The following is a 27,451-nucleotide window of genomic DNA, read 5'->3' on the forward strand; positions in this document are numbered from 1 at the left end:
GAGTTTATAGTTTTTAAAGCCCATACCTTTTCTTTTTCGGGAAAGGTGTCAGTTCAGCTCGACTAAGCGGTGTTATCTGTTGCAATCACCTTCGAAAATAATATGGTTCATTTAAGGAATAGTTCCATGCGTTTCACACTAGATCTATTAAAATACGTCAGGTCCTAAGCACATCTGTTCGAATGCTCGCTTTACTCCACATTTTTGCATTTTCCTGCCCGTTTGCTAGACACTAAAAATGGGAATGTATCACCTCCGCTGAGCAGGCGATGCATTGAACAAATTAAATAGACATTTTACAGTATCCTCGCGATGAGATGAGTTTTCTTAACAACCCTTATAAATAAGTACTAATATTGTTTCAAGGGGATAACATGCGCGCATAAATATTGTAACGTAGATAGACGGATGTATTTACAGATATTGCCGCGAATCCTTCAAAACTGTATTTGTTCTTTTTTAACAGCCGCTGGCATACGGCCTTATCACTCTGATTCTGAAACGCGTATCAATTCTGCATCCCGTATTTGTTCATACCCGCTGTCGCGATACAACGCGTTATTATTTTCTTTGTCGCGAACGATGCGCCGAGATCTGTCTCGAAGATTCCGATCACTTGCGCATGTTTCTACAATGTTCCAGGTTGTGCTAGTAGCGGTTTGCGACGTTATCTAGATCATTGTGAGCAGCCTTTAAACTGAACGTTGCGAGTGTGAGCTGCATTCTTCGTTCGACGAACGACGAGCGCGTTTGTTGCTATCGCTGCCGCCGAGTTGCTTAGTTCTTTTGCGGGCGCGTCGGCCCAATAAAGACTTTCTTCAGTGCAATCTTCGACTGTTCATCTGTGTCATCACCCTGGTTACCACCATTGACATCTGGTGGAGGTGCTGCCCTTGATCCGTCAAGCGAAGACCTCAGCCTTGTTCCTGTCGCCCTGGAAGACCAGGAAGACCAGCCTACAGGTCACCGAGCCAGCCGCTGACTCCAAGGCCTACAACCCGAACACGGTCTGCTGCCTGACCCCGTTCGACTCCGGAAGGCATCAACTTTGGAAATGGCCCAGTCAACAGCACCAGTCGTCTTCGTGCAGCCCAGGGAGCCCCCCCCCCCATCTTCCAGATTGCCCATTTAAGATGCCGAAGACTGGATGGACTTTTTCGAACGTGTGGCAGAATTCAACGGCTGTAACGACGCCGCTATACTCAGGCAAGTCTACTTTGTTCTTCAAGTACATGCCCGAGTTTGGTTCTAAAATCATCCGCCAGCTATGAGGGATTGGGAGATTTTCAAGGAAGAGGTTTTGACTGCCTTTTCAAGCGTCGTCCGAAGGAAAGTGCCCAGGCCCTACTTCAGTCAAGGCCAACTCCCTAACGAGCCTGTCCTGGCATACGTTGAGGAGATGAAGCGCCTCTTTCGCCCCGCCGACCCTAACATGACCGAAGGTGAGAGAGTGAAATTTTTAATGCGAGGCATTAGAGAATCGCTTTTTCCAGGCCTTGTCCGAAATCCGCCAAAACCCGTGGCGGAATTGAAAACGGAAGCGTCTACCATCGAGAAGACGTTGGACACCCGGATACGCCTCTACGAGCGACCACTTCAACCGGACTAGTCAAGCCACTACCGGAGACAATCTTCGGGACCTCATCCGGGAGATCGCGCGAGAGTAGCGCCGCCGATTGCTGCCATCATCACAACACCCCCAGGAAGTCCAGAAGGCACTGAGCGTTCCTGGAGCGACGATTCCGACGGCTCCAGTGCATGAATCAGCAGGGATAAACTATGCTGCTGCATTACGTCGTGCTGCACAACGACGCGACCTCCCAAGCCCTCGTCGCTGCCATCCTGCCGCCGAATGCCGCAACTTGGACTCCGCCCACAAGTCTACCAACGATCTCCAAGCCCCAGGAAATGCGACGCCTGAATGACATCTAACAACCGACCGCTCTGCTTTCATAGTGATGAGGCAGCATACATCCTCCGTCACTGCCCGTACAGGCGATCGGCCTCCGTGGTTTCGCTGTCGACGCCCCACGGCCCCGTCCTGGTCAGCGACGACAGGAAATCAACGACTTTCAGCGCATCGGAAAGCACTCGTCGACAAGGCGTCTGTCACACTCCCCACGGCCGTAAAATGCTCAATGTGCGTCACCGGGCCGCGGTTACTTGCAAGGACGGTCTCCTAGCCCCCGTAGGGGAAACTAAAGCCAGCAACCTTTTCACATGAGGTTACTCAATGGCGAAAAGACGAAGATTCTCCGTCACCGACGACCACTTACAACGACGCGGCCATTTCATTGCCGCTACACACGGCGACATCGACGACAACACGACCAGAGTGCGAGCCGACACCCCCGTTCAGCGAAATAACAGTATGCCCCGGCCATGACTTGAAGAAATGAAGGAGCCAAGATCGGACACCGAGGCCCACGTGCAATGAGAGGACGCCAATAAGCGACCTTGAAGTTAATGTCGACAGTCGCAGAGTCACTGTCCTAGTAGACACCGGAGCTGACTAATCTGTCATCAGTGGACCGTTAGCCTCTCAGCTCAGGAAGGTTACCACCGCATGGGATGACCCGCTGATTCGAAACCGCAGGTGGCAACCTGAAATCTCCATCGGGACGATTCACCGCAAGAATAACCGCAAATGGGCGTGCTTACCCCACCAGCTTTGTGGTCTTGCAGCAGTGCTCCCGAGACATGATCTTAGGCATGGACTTCCTAAATGAATATAGGGCTATCATCGACCTCCGATCCAAGCTCATCAAGCTCTCTGCAGACAAAGCCATACCTGCTACGACGACTTCTACGCAACACATCGCTCTAAACGTCCTCAATGGAGAATTGACCGTGCCGCCCCGATCAAGCTTCGCTGCCAGTGTAGGTATAGCGCTGACATCGAAACCGCTGAAGGCATCGTCGAAGGAAATATCCAATTGCTCTTGGAACGAGGTGTCGGTATCGCAAGACGCATCGCGAAATTCCGGAGAGGAGAAGCTCAGGTGCTGGCAACAAACTTATCGAATAATACCGGCATCTCAACAAGGACATAACGATCGCTTTTCTCGACGAATTAGCAGCCCACAAAAACGTATTCGCCCTCCACAACCAACCACTGGAAGACACACCGGACCAAATCCGTCAGCACGCATTTGACATCAACCCGGCTTTGACCTTACCAGGAAAGACCAAATTCGCAGTCTTCTTCGAAGCTACGGAGAGTGCTTCTCGTCATCATCGAAGGTACGACAAACGCCACTGGCGAAACATTGTATTCTAACGGACGAACACGCCCGCCCTCTGCTCCAAAGCCCCTATCGTGTATCGCTGCGAGAACGCCAGGCCATACGTGATCAAGTTGAGGTAATGTTGCATGATGACGTAATCCAGCCATCGAACAGCCCCTGGGCAGCACCAGTCGTTTTGGTGAAGAATAAAGACGGCACACTTCGCTTCTGCGCTTATTACCGCCGCTTGAATAGCATAACTAAGAAGGACCTGAAGAGCGGATATTGGCAATTTGAGTTCGACGAAAGAGATCGCGAGAGGAACGCATTCATCACCCCGGACGGCCTTTTTGATTTCAAGGTGATGCCATGGGCATCTCCGTCTCCCCAGCCACGTTTCAACGTGTAATTGACACATTCCTTACACGCTTGAAGTGGCAAATTTGTTTGTTATATTTGGACGACGTTGTTATCTTCTCGTCAAACTTTTAAGACCACCCAAAACGATTGAAGACAGTGCAGGAAGATATGAAGTCATCGGGACTAACGCTAAAAGCAGAGAAGTGCCACTTCGCGTAAGAAGAACTGCCGTTCCTAGGTCACATCGTTAGTGTGGTGTTCGCCGCGACCCGGAGAAAACAGCTGCAATCACGCAATTCCCACCGTCTGTCGACAAGAAAGCTGTGCGCTGACTCCTTGGGTTGTGCGCTTATTATCGACGATTTGTCAGAAACTCTTCGCGCATCGTCGAACCGTTGACGCAGCTTACAAAGGTTTATGTACCTTTTAAATGGGAAGCGCCACAAGGAGAAGCCTTTGACGAACTCAAGCGCCGCCTACAGTACCCTCCTGTACTTGGCCATTTTGATGCAAACGCTGTGCCCGAAATTCAAACCGACGCGAGCAGTGTAGGCCTAGGAGCCGTTCTTGTTCAGAAGAGTGCCGGACATTAGAAAGTAATCGCCTACGCTAGCAGATGCCTTACAAAAGCCGAAGTCAATTCCTCGACGACCAAGAAGGAGTGCCTCGCGATCATCTGGGCCACTTCTAAGTTTCGTCCATACCTATACGGCCGATCATTCAAGGTGGTAAGCGACCATCATGCGCCCTGCCGGCTGGCTAATTTGAAAGATCCCTCCGGTCGCCCTGCCAGATGGAGCCTTCAACTTCAAGAATTTGACTTGACTGTAGTCTTTAAGTCGGGCCTGAAGCATTCCGACGCAGACTGCTTATCACGCGCTCCCGTCGACGCTCCCTCTAACGACAATGACAACGACGCCTTTTTGAGACCGGTAAGCGCCAGCAGTTTCGCAGAACAACAGCGATCAGACCTTGGGCTGAACGCGCTAGACGATTACTTAGACGAAAAGACCGCTTCCCCTTCTGATGCGTTCAGGCGACATTTTGCATTAAGCAATGGGTTTCTTGTGAAGAACTTCGCACCCAACAGGACCGCGCAATTTCTTGTAGTGCCTAAAAACCTCCGGCAGGAAATTCTGCAGGCGTCGCATGAGGAGCCCAGAGCAGGCCACATCGGATTTGCACGCACGTTGGGTCGATTCCAGAAATACTACTGAGCGCGATTGCCTGCCGAAGTTGCCCACTACGTGAAGACATGTCGCGAGTGCCAACGACGCAAGACGCAGCCTATCAGACCAGTAGGACTACTAAACCCGATTCCGCCCTGACCTGCCCTTTCAACAAATTAGGAAGGATCTCCTAGGCCCCTTTCCACATTCGTCTATGGGTAACAAGTGCATCTTTGTCTATGGGTAACAAATGGATCATTGTGACCACTGACCCTTACCCGTTCCGCTGAAGCAAAAGAACTATCAAATGGTACCGCGGCGCAAGTCGCCGAATGTTTTGTCGATCGATTTCTTTTGCGACACGGTGCTCCAGAAGTGCTCATCGCGGACAGGGGAACTGCGTTCAAGGCAGAGTTGACAGAAGCCATTCTGGAATACAGTCGCACAAGCTATCGATAACAATTGCGTACCATTCCCAGACCAATGGCCTTACAGAGCGCCCGAACAAAACGATCGCGGACATGATCGCCATGTACGTCGATGCTGAACACAAGACCTGGGATGCCATCTTGCCGTACGTCATCTTCGCATATAACACGGCCGTCCAGGAGATGACCAGAGCGACCCCGTTAAAGCTTGTGTACGGCAGGGAGCCCACGACGACGCTCGACGCAATGCTGCCGCACGTAACCAACGTGGACAACCTTGGCGTCGCCGTCTACCTGCAGCATTCAGAAGAAGCCCGACGACTCGCACGGCTGCGTAATAAAGACCAACAGCGCACCGACAGCCGACGACACAACTTACGACGATGTCTCGCAGAGTTTAGTCCAGGAGACCTAGAGTAGCTTTGGACACCAATTCGCCGTCGTGGACTAAGTGAAAAGTTGTTGCCTCGATACTTGGGGCCGCACACAAATTCATTCACCGCGTCGGTCCACTCGACTATGAATCATTCCCCAAGGAATGTCAGCATTACAACGGCGACGCGCACACCCAGAAATTGTACATGTTGTTCGACTGAAGCCATATTACGCGCGTTAAAGAACCTGTGGTGTTCAAAACTTTGTAGTGTTTATGTTTTAAGTTGCTTTGTTTTGGAACATCGAGGTGATGTTCTTTTTTTAATGGAGTAATGCCGTGAATCCTTTAAAACTGTGTTTTTTTTAACAGCCACGGCATGCGTGCTTATCACTGTGATTCTGGCACGTATATAAATTTTCTAATCTTTGTGAACGCTCTATGTCGCGAGACGATGCGCCAAGATCTCTCTTGAAGATTTCGATCACTTCCGTATGTTTCTACAATGTTCCAGGTTGTGCTAGTAGCAGTATGCGACGTTATCAAGATTGTTCTGAGCAGCTTTTAAATTGAGCGTTGACGAGTGTGACAGGCATTCTTTGTTCGATTATCGACGAGCACATTTGTTGCTATCGCCGCCGTCGCTTTGCTTAGTTGTTTTGCGGGCGCAAGTCAGCTCAATAAAGAGTTTCTTCAGTGCAATCACCGACTCTTCATTTGTATCATTGACCCTGTTCACCCCCACGTGACAGTATTCACAAAGGGGTAGCGGACCAGACGAACAACTTAATGCCAGCAGCACCCAGCACAAATCGCACACACTTCGTCATTCTCCCCCTTCCACACGTAAGCACAGCACTTCGTCGTCGTCGTCGTCCCTTTTCATAACTCCCGGCGGCGAAAGCACCATCCTGGTGCTAAATAGAAGACGGATCAGGTGTATGGTACAGCCTGAGGCGAACTATATGAACAACATCGGGGGTAGGGCGAGTGGAGGGTGTTGGAGAATCAAGAGGGGCAGCCTCATATGTCACGTCGGTCACCTCACGGAGCACATGATAAGGGCCATTGTGCTGGCGAAGGAGCTTAGAAAGACCGACACGGCGAGAAGGAGACAAAACGAGAACGAGTGATCCTGAGGCATAGTGTACTGGGCGATGCCGGCGGCCGTAAACAGACTTCTGGTAGGTCTGGGAGGCGGTGCGACCGTTGCTGGCCATAGTTGTTTGGGTTATGGCGTCGTACATTGTAAGCAAATGTTACATAGGGCAAGCTATGTCCAAATTACGATGGTCGGGTGCGACATATATAGATAGCATGTCAGTGAGTGTCCTGTTAAGCCGATCGGTAAACCCATTCGTTGGAGGATGGTACGCTGTAATGAGCTTATTTTACGTGGAACAGGACCGGGTTATATTCAACTACCGGAGACAAAACGTAGCGGCCGCGGTCCGTCAGCAATTGGCGTGGAGCACCGTGGTGAAGGATGACATTTTGAAGCAGGAAATCGGCGACATCGTTGGCGTAACTGGCTGATAATGCACGCGTGATAGAATATTGGGTGGCGTAGTTGGTATCAAACGCGATCTAGCGGTTGCCAGAGCTGGACGTCGGAAAAGGAAAAAGTCCGAGGAGGTCTAGTCCGACACGATGGAAGGGGTCGAGGGGTACGTCGATAGGCTGCAGAAGATCGGCAGGTAAAGTGGATAGGCGATTTCTGCGTTGACAGTGGTAACAGCTGGCAACGTAACGGAGAACACTACGATATAAACCGGGTCAAAAGAAGCGGCGTCGGACTCGATCGTACTTTCGTAAGACACCGAGGTGACCATCGGTGGGCAGGTCATGTAGTTCCCTGAGGACAGAGGAGCGGATACGCTGGGGAACGACGCGCAAGAGCGGAGGTCCATCAGGGCGAAGGTTGCGGCTGTACAGGATGTCATCGCGAAGAACAAAGAGTTGAAGTGTAGGGTCTGAGGTGGCACCGATAAGGCGATCGATTAGTGGACGCAAAGAGGAGTATTGCCGCTGCTCGTCCGCGATGTTAGGCAGATCAGAGATAGCGAACAAACAAGGACTGAGGTGACTGTCTGCAGCATCTGGCGGTTCCACAGGATGACGAGACACGCAGTCTGCATCTTGATGTAGACGTCCTGACTTGTAGACAATGGTGTAAGAATACTCTTGAAGGCGCAATATCCTATGACCAAGCCGGCCTGTAGGGTCCTTCAGTGAAGAAAGCCAACAAAGAGTGTGGTGGTCAGTCACAACTGAGAAAGGGACGGCCAAACAGGTGCAGTCGAAATTTAGACACGGTCCAAACAAGGGCTAGGCACTCGCGCTCTGAAATGGAATAATTGCGCTCGGCAGTGGAAAGACGGCGGCTGGCATATGAAGTTACATGGCCGTGATCGTGGTGATTTTGGGCGAGCACGGCGTCGATATCATATCAACTGGCATCCGTGCGAACTTCTATCAGAGCCGAAGGGTCGAAATGGGCCAATACAGGTGGTGAGATGAGCAAGTGAATCGGTAAAAAAATGAGTTTTCTTGAGCAGGGACCCAGGTAAAAGGGGTGTGTTTCTTAAGGAGGTCGGTGAGGATACGGGCGATGGCAGGAAAATTTTAGGTGAAACGTCGGAAATACGAGTACAAGCTTACAAAGCTTCGCACATCCGTAGAACATCGAGGCAGAGGGAAGTCCTTAACGGCTCGAAGTTTAGCAGGATATGGGCGGACACCAGAAGCATCAGCAAGATGCCCAAGGATGCGGAGTTGGCGGCGTCGGAATTGGCATTTCGACGAAGTGAGCTGCAACCAGGCTCTACGGACGGCGAAAAGAATGCTCGTCAATCTTTCGAGGTGCGCGGAAAATGTGGAGGAAGAAACTCCAACGTCGTTAAGGTAACAGAGGCATATAGTCCATTTAAAGCCTCAAGGAAAGGAGTCCATCATTCGCTCGAAGGTCGCTGGAGCTTTGCAGAGATCGAGCGGCATGACTTTAAAATGGTATAATTCGTCCGGTATGACAAATGCGGTCTTTTCACGGTCTTTGTCATCAACAGCAATTTGCCAATACCCGGATCGAAGGTCGATGGAAGAGAAAAATTGGCTCCCTGAAGACAATACAAATCAGCATTGATTCTTGGGAGAGGACACACGTTCTTTTTCGAAATACTGTCAAGGTGCCGTAATCAACTCAGAAGCACCAACTCCCATCCTTCTTTTTAAAAAGGGCAACTGATGAGGCCCATGGGCTCGATGAGGGCTCTATGATGCCTTTAGTAGGCAGCTTGTCTACCTCCAGCTGAATGATGTCGCGTTCTGTGCTAGACACTCTGTACGGACGTCTGTGATTGGGAGCGGCATCGCCGGTGTTCATGCGATGCTTAACCACAGAGATCCGAGCCAAAGGACAGTTATCAAAGTCAGAGATGTCGCGAAATAAGGAACAACATCTGAGATTATGAGTTTGTGCTGGTAAAAGTCAGGCACAATCATCTTGGTGTAGGCGTCAGATGGTGGGATGTCTGACGCTTGCCAGTTCACTAAGGGGTGTACACAACCCTTAACAGCTGATACAACGCATTCAGAAGCAGGGCACAGCGTGGCGAACGAGATGCCTTTGGGAAGAGTGAACGTGCGAATCAAAGCTGAGGACCGGAAGGGACACTTGAATGACAGCCATAGTGGCCTCTGTATGAGTAATGATGTACTGGCCATCGAGGACTAGTGGGATGGACAAGAACGATACATAGGCGACGGCTTCGGGGTCCAGGTGGTGAAAGTTGACAGTACATAGACGGTGCACAACTGGATCCGGCTGCTCCTCCGTAAAAGGTAGGTCGAGCTGAAAAACACTTGTGGAACAATCAATGAGGGCAGAATGTTCGGAGAGAAAGTCAAGGCTGGGGATTAGGTCATGAGGGCAGTTTTCAAGGACAGTAGCCGCCTGAAGGGACGACGCGTATAGCAGCACGGTCAGTGCAATAATGACGACGTTTATTGCCAGCTCAGTTTATAAAGGCACGAACACGCGCGCTGTCTCTACTGCGCATCAGTGATACGCATCGGCGCTGATAACAGTCACTACACGTGTCCGATACATCCTCCCTTGGGACGAACAAAAATTACACACTTGTAAAAATATAATCAGCGATCACAACTATGGCACTTGATTGAATTGTTCGTCATAGTGTAACTTCTTTGGGGGCCGGGTGCTACGAGTTGACCTTCTCACAGGGGGTGGCGATGGGATGCTCGGCGGAGAATCACGGCCACTTGCTGGTAGCGTCGATCCCATGCCGTTTTGTGAAGAGTCTCCCGAGGATTGTGCAATTGGCTCAGCTCCGCTCGTAGGCTGCTCTGTCCGGGACCGCGAGCCTGTGCAGCTTTCCTCGTCGTCATCGCTTTCACTACTGCTATACCGCTGCTTTGTCGTAATCAGACGCCAGCGGTTTCGCCGCAACATGCGATGATCTTGGGTTTTTACCAGGTATGATCGTGGAGTGCTTTCGGCAATGACCTTCGCCTTGCGTGGCCAACCCGCGGCATCCTGAAGCCGCACTGTTGCGCCTCCGGGTAGTACCGCCACAGGCTTTCCAGCCCTGGCTTGGCGGTGTTTCCTCACTTTGCAGCGGGATACCCTGCCGAAGTTAGGAAGGTTAGAACGAAGGTGCCTTCTCTGAAGGAGCTCACCCGGAGAATGGCCATCTTCGAGTGGTGTAGAGCGGTATGCTAGCAGACCGAGCCAGAAGTCCTCCCTCGCTTCGATTGTCTTTTTCAGGATACGCTTGACGACCTGCGCACCCTTTCCAGCCAAGCCATTGGACCGCGGATAACGGGGACTCGAGGTTATGTGACGAAAGTCGTACGTTTTAGCACGCAGGGTAAATTCGCGGCTCGAGAACTGAGGTCCGTTATCCGTACAGACTTCCACTGGTACACCGTACCTGGCGAACATGGCACTAAGGGCTGCAATTGTGGTTTCCGCGGTTGTGTCTTCTAGAATGTCGACCTCAGGAAAATTGGAAAAGGCATTATAAGCAACCACGTACGACTTGCCCGCATACGAAAAGATGTCCACTCCAACCCTGTACCAAGCACATTTCGGAACTGGTCGAATCAGAAGTGGTTCCTGTGGCTGTCTGTACGCGTATTTTCTGCACGTTGCGCAGGTTTCTACACGGGTAGCGATGTCTCCATTCATACCAGGCCAAAATACGAGTTTTCGCGCCCTATCCTTGCACTTTTGCAACCCGAGGTGACCTGCATGAATCCTTTCCAGCATGAGTCGTCGCATACTCTTCGGAATTACAACTTTTGCACCCTTTAGTACAACTCCATTAACGACAGATAGTTCTTTCGAAAATAGCTTGAGTTCACCTGTCACCGGCTGCCCGCTCACCAAGCATGTAATCACTGTCTGCAGGTAGGCATCTCGACAAGTTTCCAGCTGCAGTGACCGTTGTGTTTCGGTGGTGACCATGTAGCCCAAGGACTGCACCGCATGAACCTCAACATCATTTGTTGTGCGAACTTGGTCTTCGCCCTGTTCCACCGTTGACCGTGACAACATGTCAGCGAGCAGCAGCTGCTTTCCTGGAATGTACTGCAAGCTAAAGTCATGTTTTAGCAAACGCTAAACGAATCGTTGCACTCGCGGTGGCATGTCAGCAATTTCTTTCCGTGCTATCGCCACCAGCGGCTTGTGATCAGTTTCGATAAGCACCTTTCTTCCGTACACAAACTCGTGAAACCTTTCGCAGCCAAAACATATTCCAAGCGCTTTTTCGATTTGTGCATAGTTCTTTTCGGCTTGCGTTAAGACACGAGATGCGTACGCTACAGGCCTCCATTCACCGTAGTAGCATTGCATTAACGCTGCACCAACACCATCCTTCGATGCATCACAACTAATCTTAGTTTGTCTCTGCGGATCAAAGATTGCAAGTAGGGGGGCGGTGGTTAAGATTTGAATTAACTTTTTCCACTCCAGCGCATAATTTTCGGTCCATTGGAACTCTGACCGAGATTTGACAATCTCACGCAAAAGAGTTGTTCGCTCAGACAAGTGTGGCACAAATTTGCTGAAGTAGTTAACCACACCCAACATTCGCTGGATGTCATTCTTGGACGTTGGTATTGACATTTTCACCAAGCTTTTGATTAGCTTTGGGTCAGGTGATATTCCGGTTCGGCTTATGACATCACCAAGAAATTTCACTTCATTCAACCCAAATTTACATTTCTGGGCGTTAAAAGTTAAGCCTGCTTTCTCGGCAGCCTTAAGGACTGCTATCAACCGCTCATCGTGTTCTTGCTTACTGGAACCCCATACTAAAATATCGTCAACAAATATCAGCACGCCCGGTGCGCCGTCAAATATTTGAGTCATGCTTTGTTGAAATACTTCCGGTGCGGAAGAAATGCCGAAGGGCAAACGGAGAAAGCGGTATCTCCCAAACGGTGAAGAAAAAGTGCAGATTTTAGAAGTCCGCTCATCGAGCGGTATCTGATGATAGCCAGAGTTTGCGTCAAGACAGCTGAAGTACTTTGCATTGGTTAAACGGGCTTCCAAATCCTCTCGCCTAGGAAGCGGAAAATGCTGCCGCTTTATGTACTTGTTGATAGCTCTGGGATCCATGCAAACCCGTATCGCGCCATCTTTCTTTTTTGCCCACACTAAAGGGCTGACCCAATCAGTAGGTTCGTTCACCTTGACAATTATACCAGTACGTACCATTTTTTCAAGTTCCTTCTTTAGGGGTTCTTCTAGCGCCACTGGAACTCGTCGAGCTGGTTGCACTACAGGAACCACATCAGATGAAAGGAGCATGCAGTACGCCTACTTCAAACAACTGAGGCCAAGAAAAACGTGCCTGAAATTGTTTAGAAGGGCGTCGTATGAAGTCTTGTCTATGGCATATACTTTACGCTGAACTAGCCCCAGAGCTTCACTTGCTTCTAGTCCGAGTATGGCCTGCCGTTCGTTTTTAACCACAAAAAACTTCACTGTAGCAGACGTGTTCGCTTGGTGTACTTAAAGCGTACACGTTCCAAAACACGTTATAGTGCCACCGTTATACGCCTGCAGGACCGAATTGGTAGGCTTCAGCTCTTCTGCTCCCCGCAGTTTTTTGTAAACAGACATGGGAAGCAGGCTTGCCTGCGATCCGGTGTCTACTTTAAATCTGACCTCGCAGTTACGAACTTGAGCCTTGACCATCCAATCCCTTTCTCCTCTTGCGGTGGTGACCTCTAGAATGTCAAAGTCCTCATATTCCAGTTCCCTTACTTCGCTTACCCTTGCTGACGCACAGGCACTTGCAAAATGGTTCGCCTTCTGACACAAGCGACACTTCTTTCCGAAGGCTGGGCATTGTTTGGGCTTGTGCCAGCGGTTGCACTTACTACAGTGAAAATATGCTTTAACTTCTTTCCGCTCATTTGCAGGCGCCGGGCGCTTCGAAATCGTGTCGACACGTTCGTCCCCTTTAGGCCATATTTCGTTCCGCTGGGCTACCGTTTCTGCTGCTCTGCACATTTTTTCTGCTTTTTGCAAAGTCAGTTGGTTATCTCGAAGCATTTTTTCGCGTAGTCGATGATTAAGCGTACCGAACACTATCTGGTCCCTTATCATTGATTCTTGCGACGTGCCAAAGTTACACTGTGCTGCTTGCTTTTTCAGGTCGCGAATAAACCTTTCAAATGGTTCGCCCTCTGCTTGCTTTCTTGAACGGAATACGTATCTCTCATGCACTTCGCTGCTGACTTCGGCACAATAAGCATCAAATTTTCTCACCACGGTGCTGTAGTCCTTTTCTCCATTCAACTCGAACTGGAAGTTGTTGAAGACGTCCAAAGCGTCGTCGCCCGCAACGCTCAACAGGAGTGCTGCCTTGGCTGCTTCTGGTTTCGGCTGGTCCGTAGATGCCATCGCCTGCAGATATAACTCAAACTTCTGCTTAAAACACTTCCAATTTTCTGCTACATTACCAGTCAGCCGCAAAGACTCCGGTGTCTTCAACAGGGCCATGGCGCACCTGACTCGGGAACGATTTCCTTCAGGCCTCAAAGGGCCATTTCTGACACCATGTAGCCGCTTGCTGGGACGACGCGTACAGCAGCACGATGAGTGCAAGAATGACGACGTTTGTTGCCACCACAGTTTATAAAGGCACGAACCCGCACGCTGTCTCTACTGCGCATCACTGATGCGCATCGGCGCTGATAACAGTCACTACACATGTCCGATACAGAGTGAACGGGCGAATCAAAGCTGAGGACCGGAAGGGACACTTGAATGACAGCCATAGTGGCCTCTGTATGAGTAATGATGTACTGGCCATTGGGGACTAGTGGGATGGACAAGAACGATACATAGGCGACGGCTTCGGGGTCCAGGTGGTGAAAGTTGACAGTACATAGACGGTGCACAACTGGATCCGGCGGCTCCTCCGTAAAAGGTAGGTCGAGCTGAAAAACACTTGTGGAACAATTAATGAGGGCAGAATGTTCGGAGAGAAAGTCAAGGCTGGGGATTAGGTCATGAGAGTAGTTTTCAAGGACAGTAAAGAGAACAGAAATATGACGGTCGGCAATTGATACACAAGCTGTACACACTCCAACGACAGCACAAGTGCCACCATCAGCGACACGGACAACAGCTGAGGGGGCAGGAGTGAGCACTTTCCTTAGGCAATGGCGGAGACCAGAATTCATAACATAGACATCGTTCCCGTGTCGATAGAGCTGTGGCAGTGGTTCCGTCTACATCGACGCTAAGCATGTTCATTCGGGCCTGGAGAGTTTGGGGGTTTAGGGTCGGGTCGTCAGATGTTGTGGCCATAAGTTTCCCGAACGACATTGAGCATACGGGTCAGGAGATGACGGGCGGCGAGATCGGGGCGCTATAGACCGATTGTCGGAGCTTGAGAATTGCTGTTCAGAGTGCGATTAAGAGCGGCGGGAATAGACAACATCCGGGTATTGGCGGTAGGTCGATGGTGGATCAGTTCGGCCAGGTAGAAAGATGCGACCGACCCGGGAACAGTTAAAGCAGATAGGACTGTTGTTAGGTGTTCGCCACTCATCTGGGTTGCGGCTGCGGCGAGGGTAGTACGGACAACCAGGTACCAAGAAAACACGGCGAGCATCTTGCCGCACAACAGCCTAAATAAGGAATACCGTAGGGTCACTGTCCGATACCAATAGTTGGAGAACGGCGGGAGACACTGCTTCTAGCTCCCGGCGCACATGTCGTGTCGGGCTGTCGGATGTTGGCAGAGGGCAAGGTGGGGTCGAGTCCACGCAGGACGACGTCGCAACCGTGTTCGGCAGCCGCGTGAACTGACAAGAAATACGGCGGCTTTTCACTTGTTCAAACTGGCAGCATTCTTTTAGGATCGCGTCAACCGTTTCGCAGTCCTTGTACACGAGTACGTTGAAGGCGTCATCTGCTATTCCCTTTGCTAAATGACCCACTTTAGCCCTCTCTGACATTGCGGGGTCAACTTTAATGCAAAGAGCCAAAATGTCCTGAATGTATGATACATACGAGTCTGTGGACGATTATTTTCGGCACGTGAGCTCCTTTGCGCGGCTAAGTGTTGTCCGTTTGGCTTACCATATAAGTCAGAAAGTTTATGCTTGCAGAGGCCCAAACTGGTTAGTTCCTCCTCGTGGGTTTCGAAATAGATTCTTGCGGTGCCCGTCAGGTAGAAAATACGTTATCCAACTTCATAGTTGGGTCCCACCTATTGTGTACGCTCACGCGCTCGTACATAGCGAGCCAGCCCTCCACATCAGCACCGTCCACTTCATTGAAGGTTCGGGATCACGCGAGTGGGCAATGATGAAAGCCAGAGTAAGGGACGCCGATGGTGCGGCCTCGTCACTGGGCATGGCTAAAGAGCCGCCAAGTCGAAGACCGCTGCGGAGTTCCGGGCTTGCTGTAGGCTACACCACATCTCCAACCAATAATGCAAGGTATATACACGGATGTATTTACAGATATTTACAAAGGGGTAGCTGGACCAGCCGAACAACTTCATGCCAGCGGCGCCCAGAACGAATCACACACACTTCGTCATTCTCCACCTTCCACACGTGAGCACAACACTTTGTCGTCGTTGTCCCTTTACAACATAAATGCAGAAAAATGAGCAATAATAGATGGTACGTAGGTTCGTGTAATCTAGGGAGGAGAGATATGTAGGCATATCTAATGCTCTAAGGTACTCGATACACTAGCCCTTGCGTTGTCAGATATGCCGGCCACCTTAAATATATATAAAAGCTGCTGTCATTTGTAGCCCCTTGCTTCTACTGCAGAAGAACGCATGAATAAACTACATTCCCTATCCAATAATATTCAAGCTTTCATTAAAAATAGGTTCACATGACATATATCTCGCGGCCCCTTGGTACGAGCTTAGAGCGGTAACCTCTACAGCTTGAAGCAGTTCCAGCATGGCCCTATAGCGAGCTTTCATGAAGCGATGCATGCTGGGTAATTCGCCATGATGATCTCGCGGGCAGCAGACGACGTATCACGGCACTACCACACAGGCTCGTCTAGGTCGTCGCGTAGTGCACGCAGACGATGCTGGCACGATAGGACAGGCCGACTGCAGGTTCTTCACGATTCCAAAAATACGCCTGCACGAGGGCTAGAAGCAAGGAATTCCTCTAGCGACTCCGTTGCTAATGGTTCTCACGGGCCAACACACGTGAGATAGACGCCAATCCGGGCAAGTATCAAAGTACTTGTCAGAACTAGAAATCATGAATGCCGGCGATGTCGAAGGGTGACCAGGTCCAGACGCATAATGCAGTCAGTCGCTCTCGCGTAGCTTGAACAGCCTCGCTCCGCACTGCTTGCTTTGCATTTCTTCAGAGCGCGCCCGATTTTTCCGGCACAGCATCGACGCATATGTTCCACAGGAATCTGCCGACAGTTGACCGCACTTCAGGGCAGCGCACGAAAAGCCGCGTATTTGCTCGGTGGACAGTCGAAAACGACAAGGCAGTTGCTCAATTCAGCCTGGCTGCGATGCCTGTCGTCTGCAGCCAGCGACAACATTATGGCGGATTACCAGGCATGCATCTCTTCATGCAAGCTCCCTATAGGCCGCTGCTACTATGGCAAGAATAGTGTTATTAAGCTGCTCATTTCGTTTTCGAAGACAATATCTTACTAGCCCTCACCACATCCATCGTTTTAATTTCCTTGCATATTTGTTTTCTATTTCTCCTACAGACTCTTAAAGCACGTGTTCTAATTTCCGTCAGTTTTATTATAGCGTACAATAAAATGACGTTTCATTAGATTTCAAACATTTGAATCATAAAATATATGTAGAATAAAGAAGTGCGTTACATACGTACAAGGAACGCATGACATATCCTTTCCTGAAAAGAAGAGAAACAGATCACATAAAATTTTAGAGTGCTGTGTTTGTTAATTGTTTAACCTTTAAAGCAAAAAAAAAAAGCTTGAGGGCTTCAATGATGCATATATTTCGAACGCAGCCAAGCCTCATGCTTTGTTCAAAAGAAGCAGTTTTTGGCTAAACAGAAAAAAAGTTGTCAGTGGTGGATTATTAGGAAATTAGTCGTTTGGGTAGACACTATTTGTTTCTTAATGCAGAAGTCTCGTTGAGTTATCTTACAGCTGTCTACCTAACTTCTGGATATGTAATGTTCGAAGTGTGTCGCCTATTGCGCTTCGATTTATCACCAATAAAGTCTCCCTCAATGATCAGGGTTGTCTCGATTCCTATCTCTCTGAGCGTCAAGTTCAATTCTTTAACTGTAGGTGTAATGCTTGATTGAAACAGCTTTTAACATCGCACGATAAGCAGCAGCCAGGAGGCAGCCTACCGGCATACCACCGCAAACAAATGCTGATGAAATATGAAACAGCTACAATTTTGACTAATGATTGTGGCTTTAGCTAGGTTATTTACGTTTTCGCTTGCCGTAAGATATCCTCCACAAAATAATTTACTGGTCTCTGAGCACTTTATATCATACTGCGTGTTTATAATCAAAAGTCAATGCATTGCCATTTCTTATTTCTGTGAATAATGTACAGTTCTCGGATTATACACGCAAAGTTTTAGTGCCTAGCAAGCGGCGCATATAACAAAAAGGCGCAACAGAAATCGGAATCGAGAAGTTCCTCCCACCGAGAGTGGCTGCCATTTTGAGAAGCTCGTGTGACATCACAGAGGATACGCGGCGGAGCGTCGTCTGCAATGCAGGCTGCAACTTCAAAGGACACGTCTATTTTGTTTTGTTTGGGGGGAGATTTCAACAGTGGTCGTGCTCCATAGAAGTTCTTGATGTAAATTTTACCGTATGAAAACGATATAGAGCAAGGGAGGTTTTTTTTCTTCATTTTTTTTAGACTTAAGTGCACGGTCACAGTCAGTGGGCTGCATGGTTCGGTTCACTTATTGACGCACTGATCTGTCGCATTCCACTGGCAACAACGCCAGCACGACCAATGGTCACCTATCATCGTAGTATGGGGTTCTCGGCCCCGCGACGCCAACGGAACTGATTAGTGGACGGTTACCCGATAAGTTTTGGTCGGATCGCTTTCGGAGGCCGAGCGAGAACTTGACACACGGCAAATGAACGGCTTGAACAGCTGCGCTCGTCTGTAGCTTAACTGTGTTATATATAAAAAAAAACAAGCAGTTACATTTTCTATATTCGCCCTTCTCATCAGTATTGACCTTGGCCATATATGTTAGTCGGCGCCGAACTACCGGCCCGTTCCGCAACGAGTATGCCTAGCGCGAGTACGCGGATTCCGGGTATAGAGTTTCGGCGATCACGAAGCGCGCATTCACAAAATTTAACGGTTGAATGTGGCCATCGAGTGTTGCTCTGGCAGTAGTGACTCCAAATCGACGACTGCTTACACCAAAGAGAGCGTGCACATTGAGCGGGAAGTGTCTATGTAACCTTGTGTGGCGGGTGCAGCTGGTTTAGGAGCCGGCAGTTGTTGGCGCCAGCCCTCATACATAGCATTCATTGATTACGAAAAAGCATTTGACTCAGTTGAAACCTCCGCGGGGATGCTGGCATTGCGGAATCAGGGGGTAGACGAGCCGTACGTGAAAGTGCTGGAAGATATATATAGTGGCTGCACAGCAACCATAGTTCTGCATAAAGAAAGTAACAAAATTCCCATAAAGAGAGGTATTAGGCAAGGAGACACAATCTCCCCAGTACTGTTCACAGCTTGCTTAGAGGAGGTATTCAGAGACTTGGAATGGGAGCAGTTAGGGATAAGGGTACATGGAGAATACCTTAGTAATCTGCAATTTGCTGATGACATTGCCTTGCTAACCAACTCGGGGGATGAACTGCAAATAATGATTGATGACCTAGACAGGAAAAGTAGAAAGGTAGGCTTGAAAATCAATATGCAGAAGACTAAGGTAATGTTCAACAGCGTCAGGAAGGAACAGCAGTTTAAATTAGGTAGCGAAGTACTAGAAGTAGTAGGCGAATATGTCTACTTAGGACAGCTGGTAACCGCAGATCCGGACCATGAAAAGGAAATAACAGGAAGAATAATATTGGGATGGAGCGCATTTGGCAAGCACTCGCAGATTATGACTAGCAGCTTACCGGTATCGCTCAAGAGGAAAGTATACAACAGTTGCATCTTGCCTGTACTCACCTATGGGACTGAAACGTGGAGGCTAACCAAGAGAGTTCTACTTAAGTTGAGGACAACCCAGAGGTCTATGGAACGAAAAATGGTAGGGGTAACATTAAGAGATAGGAAGCGTGTAGAGTGGGTCAGAGAAATAACTCAAGTTACCGACATTCTAGTGGAAATTAAGAAGAAGAAATGGACATGGGCCGGACATGTAGTGCGAAGAGAGGATAACCGATGGTCGCTGAGGGTAACAAACTGAATTGCAAGGGAATGAAAGCGTAGCAGGGGGCGGCAGAAAGTTAGGTGGGCGGAAGAAGATCGCGGGGGTCAAGTTGATGCAGCTAGCACAGAACCGGATTAAGTGGAGAAATATGGGAGGGCCTTCGCCCTGCAGTGGGTATAATCAGGCTGATGATGATGAGTTGTTGGCGCCGCTTGTAGATAAACCGCTGTCATGATCTGCGAATATGCGCATTCCTGCGGGAGTTTAGGGCTCAAACACTAAATACTAAATGGTGTATGTTTGCTGTGTTCCCGTTGAAGCACTAACGCGACGTAATTTGGCTCGGGAGTCGGCCGTACTCGCGCTCGCTCGGCTGCGGGAGAGCCGAGACGCGGAGACGGCGGCCGATGGGAGGCTCTTGTTCGGTGCGGCAGTGAAGCGCATTCGAATCGCGACAGAATTTGCTATAACGGTACTGAAGCGGCGGCGGCGGCGGGGCATGCTTTCGTGCAAAATTAACATAATTTTGAAAAAGAAATAAGCAACGGTTTTTCAGCCGAGCATAATGAAGTTTGGCTAACACGTGCATATAGCAGCAAGTCAAGGGGTACCACCTCATTCAAAAGTTTGTCTGCTTCTCTAACGTCGCAAGGTATGCTCTCGCATCAACGTATGCTTGTTTGGTAATTCCTCTTAGTTGTTGACTCAACGAGCTACAGGCAATTGTTCAGCAATCAGCAGCCCAACCCTTACCCCTCCTCACTTTCAAACGAAACAGCTGAAGGAAACGTGGGACATGTGTCTTTTTATATGCGGGAGCTTTTTCTTTCTAGACACGGTGTCATAATGTAATAATAAGATTCTTGTGATTGCTTAAGTAATACAGCATAAGGCCATCGATTTTAGGCCTCTTCGACAATCTCTAGACAAAGCCCAAACAAATAAGAGGGTCACTAAGGTCGCACAGTATAGTGAACGCTTGTCAAAGCAAAACGAATATGCGAATAAAATATTTTTGCTGAAGAGAAAAAAGCTCTCAGTGAGCTTTGTCCACGGCGTACAAGCAAGAGCGCAGCCGACACCACGAATAGCAGACGACATGGGGATGAGGTTTCGTTGTGACGTCAGCGGCTAATGGTTGCCAGACAAGAAAGCTGCTTTCAATATTTATATTAAAAATTCATTTTAAAACTATCTTCTAAACTGAATGAGCTTTTTTTCGGAGATTTATAATTTAACGTGTGGGGCGTGAAACGCAATAATCAGTGTATGCTCAAATATCACCTGTCATGACACCTTCAAAGAGCTTTTGCGATTCGGTTTATGCCAAAGGAAAGACGGAGACTGTCACAATTTTCCCATGACTCCTCTACCGCGCCGTAACTGAAGAGGGGTGTGTGAGATTTAGAGAAAGAAGAAAGAAGCAGGCGCCGTTTACTGAAGGGTCCTGTGTAATTTCGTCAATCTGAGTGTATTTAACGTGTACTGATGCCGCACAGTACATGGGTGCTTATTATTTTCGTTTCCATCGAAAACTGCCAGCCGAAGTCTGATGAGGACTCGTGTTTTCCGGTCTGTAGATGAGCACTGCGACCAATTATGGTGGTGTTGAAAGACGTTTAATGTTTGAAAAGGAAAAAGAGGCATGCATGAGCCGGATAATAAAGATGCGGACCTTAAAAATACTATGTGGGATCCTTAGTACGGGACCTCAGTGCTGTCAGCCGCTGCCCGGGCTCGCTCGACTAAAGGTTGTTGGGCCCTGCAGTTTATCGAAGCCGAGCAGGGTCACCTCCTAGTCGTCCTGAGTTGGGTTGGGCCGAGCAGGAATAGCTGGATTGGCTGGGCAAGCCCACACTATGTGGTAGATGTCCAGAGACTTCTCCGCATAGTGTGGACAACTGCCTGGGATGGAAAAATGTTTGAATGTGGCCGGGCACAGCAGAGTGTTGGTATAGAGACGGAACAGAAGCCACTCCTCCATTTCAGATAGATTTTTACTCGGGCGATGGTAAAGGCTATCACAAGATTGATAATAAAGAAGAAAGTCTTTGAAAGATTACGCGGGTTCGAATTCTAGATCTTGATCTAGGGAGTAGAGAGAGGAAGTCCGGAATTAGAGCGCGCGGGCGGTGGCATCGGCTGCCCAATTCGCCTCAAGACCCGTATGAGCAGGAGACCGTACAATGTTCGGGTGAGGGGGGATCCCCGGTATAGGCGCAATTTTTACGTAGTCGTTAGGCTAACTATGCATCCCAGCCTGCTTGACGTTCCGACAGGCCTCTCGCGAGACGGAGATAATTATTTTGGAATCAGTGCGGGTACCAGCTAGCGCATTGGCGACATCCTCCGCATAAGTTATGTCGAGGACACGAAATGTAAGCCCGTTAACTGGTTTGGACTGGTGGACCATTGGGACCGTGTACCATCCCCCATGATGGGGGCCAAAGGCGTCCACGTATTAAGTGCCGGGTTTCGACCCATAATGACGGCCCAGTGCTGCCGCCCGCGCCAGGCGTCGGCCATTGTGGTCTTCAAGCATCATATATGTTAGGAAGAGGGCGTACGCGGTGGGCGCAACTCCACTCGAAAGAGAGACGTATACGCTCTTTCATAAGGGTGATATGTTAGATGTGTAGCCGGGCCAGGAGGCGGCTACCCGACAATGTCTTATAGATGTGTATTGATTGGTTAAGTAAGCCTCTCGGATCTCCCTGAACGTGTTTATCATGCCCTGATTGGAAGTGTTCACGGGGAGATCGATGGCTTTCCTAAAACGTTTGCACTGGGTGACTTCGAGTGCAACCTCGTCTTGTTTCCAAAAGTGGAGGTAAGGAGTCGAATACTGGATTCGACTGGTCACTAATGCATGCGCCGGCCGCAGACGTCTTTGCATCGCAACCTCCCACGTTTTTTTAGGAACACGGCGGAACATGCGGGTCGCCAGGTCCCCCACCTTATGGAGTTTGGCCAGGGTAGTGTCCGACCGTCGATTTTGAACCGCAGCGACAAGCCTAAATGTGAACAAGTAGGTGTTTTGATCGGCGCTTTCTATTTCGTCACATCAGCAAAGAAAGGCCGCAAGAGAAGTGAATTATGGTGTATTAAAACTGATTTCTGTTCGAGTTGGTGCATAGTCACATAAAAGAAATGTTAATAGCCCAAAACAACACTCATAAAGAGGCACAAATAGACACACAGGGCAACCTCGGTCCTTTGTGTCTATTTGTGCCTATTTCTGAGTGTTTGTTTTGGTAAAACTTTATTTCCCACAGTAGTGGTCCTGGAGGACACTCGGCTAGGCGCCAGGTGTAGAGGGCAGCTCCCACGTCGGAACAGAGAGCCCGAAACTATCCGCCGCCACGCGGGCTTCCTGCACAGGCCGAAGCTGATTATGTAGTGGAGCACTTTTTAACACTTTGTCCCAACGTCCTTGTTCTTGGCGTAGGCGTCGCTCGATGCACAACCACAGAGCATATGGTTTGAGTCTACACTGTCACTGCACCGTTCACACACATGTTGTCCGTCGTAGTCTGGGTCGATATGCTTCATGCGCCGGGGGTTAGGGCATGAGTTCGTTTGGCGCAAGCGTAACGTGACTATTGGCTGCGGGTTAATTTCTTGTCAGGGAGAGGAAATGCTTGTCTGCCTAGATAAAAGTGCTTAGTGAGCTCGTTGTATGTGAATAATTGATCTCGGTACTCGATATGTGGAGTAGCAAGGGAAACTCTCTGCCCGCTTTGGTGCTTGATAGGCGTGCAATCTGTGCCGTGTGCTGTGACTCGATGATTTCGGCAAGGATATTGTGCACTCCTAGCTGTAAGAGTAGTTCAGTGGAGGCATTATCGGGGAACCCCGACGCTGTCTTGAAAGCTCGGCGTATGTATACTGCAAGCCTTCTTTGATGTACCTTTTGCCAGTTGAGCATTGCAGCCACGTATTTGATGTGACAGAGTACAAAAGCATGAAAAATTTGAATAGAGTTATCCTCGCTCAGTCCCCTGTGCCTATTCATGATGCGCCGAAACATCCGGATCGCGTTTGCAATCTTGATCGTGATGCTGCCAAGCATCGCCCAGTTGGACCCGTTGCTTTGGATGATTAATCCTAGATTTTGTATTTTATCGACCGTAGGTATGCGATGTCGATCCCTGTCGTGTAACTCTATGCATGGTGTGTGGTGTCGGCGCCAGTCGTTGGACGGGCGCCCTGGTCTTGGGAGGTGGTAGATGAGTAGCTCGGATTTTCTAGAAGAGCAGCGAAGTCCCATTGGGGCTATATGGGCCACGGTAACCGTAATGGCTTCTTGCATGCGCGCTTCCAATTCCGCATCGCTGCCACCGGTGCTCCAGATGGTAACATCGTCTTCGTATATGGTGTGCTCCACATCAGCAATTACACCCAGTGCGCGAGAAAGCTTTGTCATCGCCAAGTTAAATAAAAAAGTTGAAAGTTTATTCTCGAATAAAAAACAACGTACAAGAATATGCAGCGAGAGGTACCATGGCACCTCTCTATGTATATTCTTATTATAATGAGAATGGAGCAGTTCGCATGAGTCGGCGGAAGGTTTCAACTACCATGACGGGATCATTAGCCACATCGATAGTCATCTGTGTGCTTTGATCCTTTTGTTCAATTTGGATCCGAGGTGGCACAGCTTGTTCTGACAAGCAATATTTATTGTCCGTGAAGTACATCGTGGAGGGCGTGTATCTTATTACTGGTGGGCAATGTGGGACGGAGACAATCCATATTCTGGCTTGTCAGAAGACAGACGGCGAACCAGACGTGAAGCTTTCTGATAGCTTGATGGTCAAATGAACGACAGCAGCTTTGAGGTGTATTTTCAAAACACGCTCGCATTTTCTCCGACGTTCCGGGAAAAACGGACTGGGCTGAATGTGAGTTAGAGTTCACCACCAGCACTCCGGTGCACGTAAGTCAATATCCTTTTCCATTCGCGACGAGACAAGGTGTCGAAAGAGAGGCGTAGCAGATGAAGAAACTCGGAATAATTGAGAAATGGCAGTCTCCTTACAATTATACAGTCAATTTGGTGAAGAAACCGGACGGCACGAACCAGCTTTGCATCGATTCCCGGCGCCTGAACGACGTCTTGGTTGCCGATTCGGAAGTCATGCCCAGAGGTTACGCGGTCTTTGCTACAGCCGGAGAGAAGAAATACTTCTCCAAGGTGGACTTCTTCAAAGGATATTGGCAAATTTTGTTGACCGAAGAGTGCAAGACCAAGACTGCGTTTTCAACAACTGCGGAGCTCTTCCAAATTTGTTTTACGCAGTTTGGCATGAAGACAGTCCCCGCAGTATTTCGCAAGTTGATGCCGAGAGTTGTGGAAGGAATTCCGGGCGGGCAACACTATTATGACGATGTCCTGGTTGCCAGTATTACGTGGGAAGAGCATCTCTCTTCGCTACGACAGCTATTTGCAAGAATCCAAGCAGCCGGTCTGACAGTGCAACCCAGAAAATGCGACTTCGGGATGGAGAACATCGAGTTCCTCGGGCATCGCATCAGTAGAGGTGAACTGGCTCCATTTGGAAAAACGCTGGAGAAGATTAAGGCGCCGCCAACCCCTTGAACAAAGCATTAGGTACGAGCATTCCTCGGCTTGAGTGGATATTTCCGCGACTTCATGCCAGAATATGCTCGAATAAGCCGAACCCCTCACCCACCTCACGAGGAAGGGTGAATGCAACATTGTAAAGTGGACACCGGTGCACCAGGAAGCCTTTGAAGAACACAAACGGCGTGTTTTGAGCCCTCCTATACTTCGACTCCCAGACTTTTCCAAGCAGTTCGTACTTCGCACAGACGCCTCTGACACCAGCCTCAGCGCGGTGCTAATGCAGGAGCATATATATATATATATATATATATATATATATATATATATATATATATATATATATATATATATATATATATATATATATAGCGGGACGCTTCACCCAGCGGCTTACGCTATTAGGCAGTTGCTCCCCGGGGAAGCAACATACAGCACTATCGAGATAGAGTGCTTGGGATTGGTTCGGGCGGTTCAGAAGTTTTCCACCTACCTGTACGGGGTGCCCTTCCTTGTTCAAACTGAGCACCAACCGCTAAGATACATGCAACGGGCCAAGCAACTAAACAGCAGGGTCCTGCGCTGGAGCTTGGTACTCCAAGAGTATCAGTTCAGAATCGAGCATATAAAGGGCAAGGAAAAGGTTGGAGCCGATTATCGAGATGGGCCGTACAGCAGAATAGGCGGCATCCATTAATTTGCCCATGTTGTTGTTGACATCATCATCATCATCAGCCCGATTATACCCACTGCAGGGCGAAGGCCTCTCCCATATTTCTCCACTTAACCCGGTTGTGTGCTAGCTGCATCCACTTGACCCCTGCGATCTTCTTCCGCCCACCTAACTTTCTGCCGCCCCCTGCTACGCTTTTCTTCCCTTGGAATCCAGTTTGTTACCCTCAGCGACCATCGGTTATCCTCTCTTCGCACTACATGTCCTGCCCATTTCCATTTCTTCTTCTTAATTTCCACTAGAATGTCGTAACTTGAGTTATTTCTCTGCCCCACTCTGCACGCTTTCTATCTCTTAATGTTACCCCTACCATTTTTCGTTCCATAGCCCTCTGGGTTGTCCTCAACTTAAGTAGAACTCTCTTGGTTAGCCTCCACGTTTCAGCCCCATAGGTCAGTACAGGTAAGATGCAACTGTTGTATACTTTCCTCTTGAGCGATACCGGTAAGCTGCTAGTCATAATCTGCGAGTGCTTGCCAAATGCGCTCCATCCCAATCTTATTCTTCTTGTTATTTCCTTTTCATGGTCCGGATCTGCGGTTATTACCTGTCCTAAGTAGACATATTCGCCTACTACTTCCAGTATTTCGCTATCTAATGTAAACTGTAAATGTAAATGTTGCTGTTGTAAAAACGCTTAATTGTTGTTCTGTAAGCCAAATATGTTCACGGGACCTGTATATGTGACTATCGGTCAGGCGGGCAAAAACAGGTACGTGCACGTTGCCTCGGAACAGTATAGCTTTCCCTGTGTTAGCTCCAAGTCTCTCCATGCTCGATCAGAAGAGTACGTGCTGCCTGTGTCGTACGTTCCCCGCTCAAAGTCACCCCTACTACGTCCAAAGTATAGAGCTTCCTATGTATATCCGTATATTCTTTTTCCCTGGAAATATGACCCCCAGAAGAACCAAAGTCAGGGCGTCCGTGACTATTGTTTTTGTCGTGCGTTATTTTTTTTAAATCCTAAGATGGCGGCAATGCAGTGCTAATGTGTGGTATGTCTACGTGAGCCTTCCTCTGTGACTGAACTACTTTGTGCGCTCTAAATGTATGTTTTGTTTCGGACCCCGACCTTGCGCACAAGGCATCGTCGACAAGGGTTTAGAAAGGAGCCGCCGAGGCCCCAAAGTCAGTCCACCCAGTTCGCTCCCGAAGAAGAGAACCTGAGCTGCACCCGAGCACCGCCGCCGGCACCGCATCCTCAGACCGCAATCTGCACCGGAAGGATCGTCGCCTTGGAGTGCCGCCCGTCTGCGTCATCCCAGTGATGGACTGCCGCTGCGTTTCCCGGTCAATTGTATGTTCGCAGCTGCTCTCAACTTTTTTTCCCTTGCTGTTACTTGAATTGTTACTTCCATCCCAGAAAAGCATGACCCTGTACACGTAATTCGGAGTATTTAATTCGGTTGTTTCTTCACTCATGTCGTTGCCTTTTATAATGTTAATTGCTGCCCTCTAAAAGTTTGTGTGTTCCTTGTTCTGTGCCTATAAACGTCTTCTTATTGTTGTTTTATGTCAACGCGTCTTCGTCTCATTCTCCACGTTTGCTTGCCGGCTACGCCGGGCTTCGAACGACCGCCATCTTTCTTGTCATGTCTCGGTGATGACCTCCGGTGATTACCGAGCGCGTGACAATGCCTATGGCAAGAAATACTTGGGCGCCA

The 27,451-nt window shown here is 49.1% G+C and overlaps 1 protein-coding gene across 4 annotated transcripts in view; it reads right to left on the reverse strand.

Moving 5' to 3' along the window:
* LOC146177965 (uncharacterized) overlaps positions 1–27,451 on the reverse strand; it is a 122,271-nt gene that overhangs the window by 55,748 nt on the left and 39,072 nt on the right. For all 4 annotated transcript variants that reach the window (XR_014701120.1, XM_084580680.1, XM_084580682.1 and 1 more), the window contains exon 6: positions 16,949–16,972. Coding sequence is in view for 3 of the 4 variants with exons in the window: in XM_084580680.1 (XP_084436806.1) it covers positions 16,949–16,972 (24 nt within the window). In the remaining variant the exon portion in view is untranslated. The remainder of the gene's footprint in view (positions 1–16,948; positions 16,973–27,451) is intronic.

This window comes from Amblyomma maculatum, chromosome 10 (assembly GCF_055883805.1).
Source record: "Amblyomma maculatum isolate TAMU_Amacu chromosome 10, ASM5588380v1, whole genome shotgun sequence".
Lineage (NCBI taxonomy): Eukaryota > Metazoa > Arthropoda > Arachnida > Ixodida > Ixodidae > Amblyomma > Amblyomma maculatum.